Below are 3,858 nucleotides of genomic sequence, written 5' to 3' on the forward strand. Positions count from 1 at the left end.
CGCTGGCTGGATTGAGAAATAGCCCAGTTACAGCCCAAAATTAGCCCCGCCTCCATATAAAATAAATTAAAACAAAAAAACGAACAAGAAAACAAACCCTATATTATTAACGGGCTAAGAAATTGTAAGGTCACCAGTCAAGACAATGACAGATGCGTGTATCCTGGTCCGGCGAGTTATTTAGTTGTCTGCTTGCAACTTGTAAATCTAGCACACCGTATCTACATAGTGAGGACGACGTTTCTACTTCCTGGTTGGAGAGATGTAAGAAAATGTCGAAGTGTTGGTCGTATCTGTTTCTCGCTGCATCATGGTTTTGTTTTAAGACACACTCGGCGGCAGGTAGGAGTGTTAAAATAATATTACAGTTATATTTAAAAGGGAAAAGAGTGGGTGGTAATTGATAAAGTTTACAAAAGTTGAGTTGAAGTACATACATGACACACGGTAAAGGCATGCAGCTTTCGCACGTTGTACATATATATAAATCTATGGTGTTCCAGTAATACTCATAGGCGTCGATCCGGTTTTAAAAGTGGGGGGGGACTGATACATATACATATATTTTTATTTTTTTGCAGGTGGGGGGTGGGGGGTCGAGGTGTCTGGCGAAGCCCGACACCGCGAGCGCCGCAGGCGCGAAGCCCGTGGCGGGCGGGCGGCAATCCGTCCCCCCGAAAATTTTGGAAAATTGACCCCTTCTAGGGCTGTTCTGAGATGTTTTCTGCTGGCTAGCCGAGCTGCTTTCTGACAAAATATTTTTCGCCTTAATTATTGTGACTAAACTGAACAAATGGTATATAGATACAATATAACTTTATTGGTCAAATTTCTTAATTCAAGTACAAATAATGAACATGAATAAAAACAATGGTGCCACTGATGGTATTCCAAGAAGTCTTTAATGGTCTAAAATTTCCCAAAAACACTACGCCGTGTATCGCTCGATCCATCGACAAATTCAATTGCGATAACTCATGCAGTGCACTCGGCAAGACGATTTCTGTGCACATGACAGACCATCACGTGGTTGAGACGCTGCTGGGTCATAGTGCTCCGGAGCCACGTTTTCACCCTGCGAAGTGCGCTGAATGAACGCTCGGCAGAGCGCGAACTTGCAGGCGATACCAGAAGGAGACGTAGTAGGGTTGACACTTGCGGAAACAACTTTCTAACTTCTGGTACCATACTGCGAAATGTGATGCGCACATTGTCCACGCTGGAGTGCTCGTACTGTCGGCAGAATAATGTCAGCTCCTGCTGCAGTGATTCAGACAGTTCGGGGTAGCGAGAAACGACGTCTTCGTCTACGACACCGGTGGTGAGCATGTCGAACAACTGCTTGTATGAGGTCAAGTCCGTAGAGGTGAAGAAGGCATCAATGTTAGCAACAGCACTGTCAACTGCCGCCACATACTGCACACGGAAGAACTACTCTGAGCTGGTGTGCGTGTGGGATTTTTCGCCGTCATTGTATCGTCGTGGAATTTTCCGAGTGCGCGGCAAGGAGATTGACTCAATGTTCAGTTCTCGAATTTTGTCAGTTGCTGCCTCAAAAATCGTGTGGAACTCCATGTTTATGTCGCGCCGATATAACAGAAGGTTCTTGCTAACAACAGATGCAGCAGCTAGCATCCCATCAACAGTTGTCTCTGCCCCTTGTAGCACTGTGTTGAATTTTTCGAGGCATTCGATCACTGGGAGAGATGCAACCAGACCAAGTACACATTTCGCAGTAGACAGGAGGCTGTGAATGCCGTTAGCCCTCGCTGCTGTGCTGCTGCCAAATGTAGATGATGCCTCATTCAGTGCCTCCAGCACGTGTGCGTAGTTGCTAAGGACGGCTCTAACGGCAATCCCACGTGACAGCCAGCGTGTTGGACAAAGCGGCTTCAGGCGTGAAGGGGAAGGGCTATAATCCATAACTTGCAGATCGAGGTACAAATTTTAAAATTTGCCTGATGAGTTGTAGAAGCCGCCCAGTTCCTGCACCACGTTAAGAGCATCGCGAAGGAACGGTGTACTCTCGATGGCCTTCGCACAGATGAGGTGCGTGATGTGTGCACCGCAATGCGTGTAGTGGTTGTACTTTCTTGATCAGTGCTTGGCAGCCTTGGTATTTGCCCGACATATTGCTGGCTCCGTCATACGTTTGCGCTCTCAGGTGCGTGATTGGGAGGTTGAGTCTGAGCAACGCGTCTTGCAGCATATTGCTGAGGCTGGCACCAGTCGTCTCAGATACGCTGTACAGACCGATAAAGTCCTCGTGAACGTCGTAAGCGTCGTCTATATATCGCACGCATATTGCCTCCTGTTCAACGCCTTGGATGTCTTGGGTTCCGTCGACAATGACTGCAACAAGGCCCACGTTCTTGCAAATATTTCGCAGCACCATGTGTGCCATGATTTTTAACAGTTCGTTTTGCACGGCAACGCTTGTGTATGAAGTTGTGCGTGTCAACCACCTCTGTAACACGACGTCATCGTTGCTCCGCAGCTCTAACAACTTCATGAAGTTACCGTCGCTTGACTCTTTGCCGCGTATTGCCAGTCCCTGCTGCGCTAGATACTGGACGGTCGTCACAATCTTCAGCAGAGCGTTGCGCGCCTTCGTTTGTTCTTCAAGATGGTGCGTACTTAACTGTGCGTCAACGTCATTGTTGGAAGACCGGAATTTCAGGTTGCTATGAGAAATCATATGTGCAGATGTCTTTTCGTGGATTTTGAATTTCTCAATTGCCTTCTTCCAGTTGCAAAATCCCTTGGAAACAAATGTGTCCTCTGAAGACCGCGCCATGCCGGCCAAGTCCATGCATGCTGGTTTAGCACAAGTAAAGCAGAGTACTCCGCTAACGTTAGCGTCAAAGTGGAGCCATGGAAAGCTATCGAACCACGCGCGCTAAAAACATAGCGTTCGTTTAGCGAGCCGTTGCACCGGCATGTAGTTGACGTCCCGTGGCTGGTACGGCACTGGCGGTAAGATGGGCAACCGTGTCTGAGAAGTGACTCTTTTCTCAGTTTTTTCTTTAACATCTTCACCAACAACTTCGACATTTGAATCCGGTGTCGTCCCTACTCGCAACAGAGTCTGGGCATGGCGTGGTATGGCAGTGAAGAACTTTTTAATGTCCATGGTAGTTTTTCTACGGTATACTATCTCCGTTAGCGTTTCGTCCTGGACGATGCAGTTTGCCAAATAACCTGCGTGTAATTCATCAAATTCGAATTGTTGTATCAAATAGCATGTCAAAATAACTGGATATAAGCCTATGGGTACAATGATAATTGACGAATACATTGTATGCAAAATATTCGTTATTAGATTCCTGGAGACTGGAGTAGTTGTTTTTCCGACGATATAACCACGGCCGGTCTATAACAACTAAACTAGTGACCATCATCTACCTAGCGCGCATACGCTATTAGTAGTTTGATCCGATGTCCTTGTTTCAAAATAAAATAAACGCATTTTTTTTCAGAATAAATAAAAAAAAAAAAAAAAATTAAACAATATTATTTACTTGACAAATTAACAAATATCGCTAGTAACCATTATTTATATAACTTTTCGTTCCGTCTTTCCTTTACGTGTTTTATTTTATTATTAATTTCAAATGTCTTTCATTGTGTTTTTCAAATTATAAAAAAGTAAACGCCAGTACTGAACATTTCTGGTGTTACATTTTTATAGACTTTCTGCCCCAACACTTGGGTATAATTAAAAACTACTACAAATAGATTATAAAATAATTAGTATATTTACTACCAGTCTAGTGTAGGAACATAAGAGCCGGAACTCCAAGGCGAAATGCCAAATGGTGATCAGTTACGCTATATATACTAGAAAATATTTGTTTC

At 44.6% G+C, this 3,858-nt stretch overlaps 1 protein-coding gene across 1 annotated transcript; it reads right to left on the reverse strand.

The window, feature by feature from the left end:
• Positions 1–1,996: 1,996 nt before the first annotated feature.
• LOC121387141 (zinc finger MYM-type protein 1-like) lies at positions 1,997–2,797 on the reverse strand. The gene has a single exon (XM_041518166.1). It carries the CDS (start codon positions 2,795–2,797, stop codon positions 1,997–1,999), a length of 801 nt encoding a protein of 266 aa, XP_041374100.1.
• Between the last annotated feature and the right edge of the window lie 1,061 nt (positions 2,798–3,858).

This window comes from Gigantopelta aegis, chromosome 13, assembly GCF_016097555.1.
Source record: "Gigantopelta aegis isolate Gae_Host chromosome 13, Gae_host_genome, whole genome shotgun sequence".
NCBI classification, from domain to species: Eukaryota; Metazoa; Mollusca; class Gastropoda; order Neomphalida; family Peltospiridae; genus Gigantopelta; species Gigantopelta aegis.

What these genes read in the sequence shown, in the direction of transcription:
- LOC121387141 (XM_041518166.1), bottom strand. Translation starts at nt 2,797, where the DNA reads ATGGCGCGGTCTTCAGAGGACACATTTGTTTCCAAGGGATTTTGCAAC.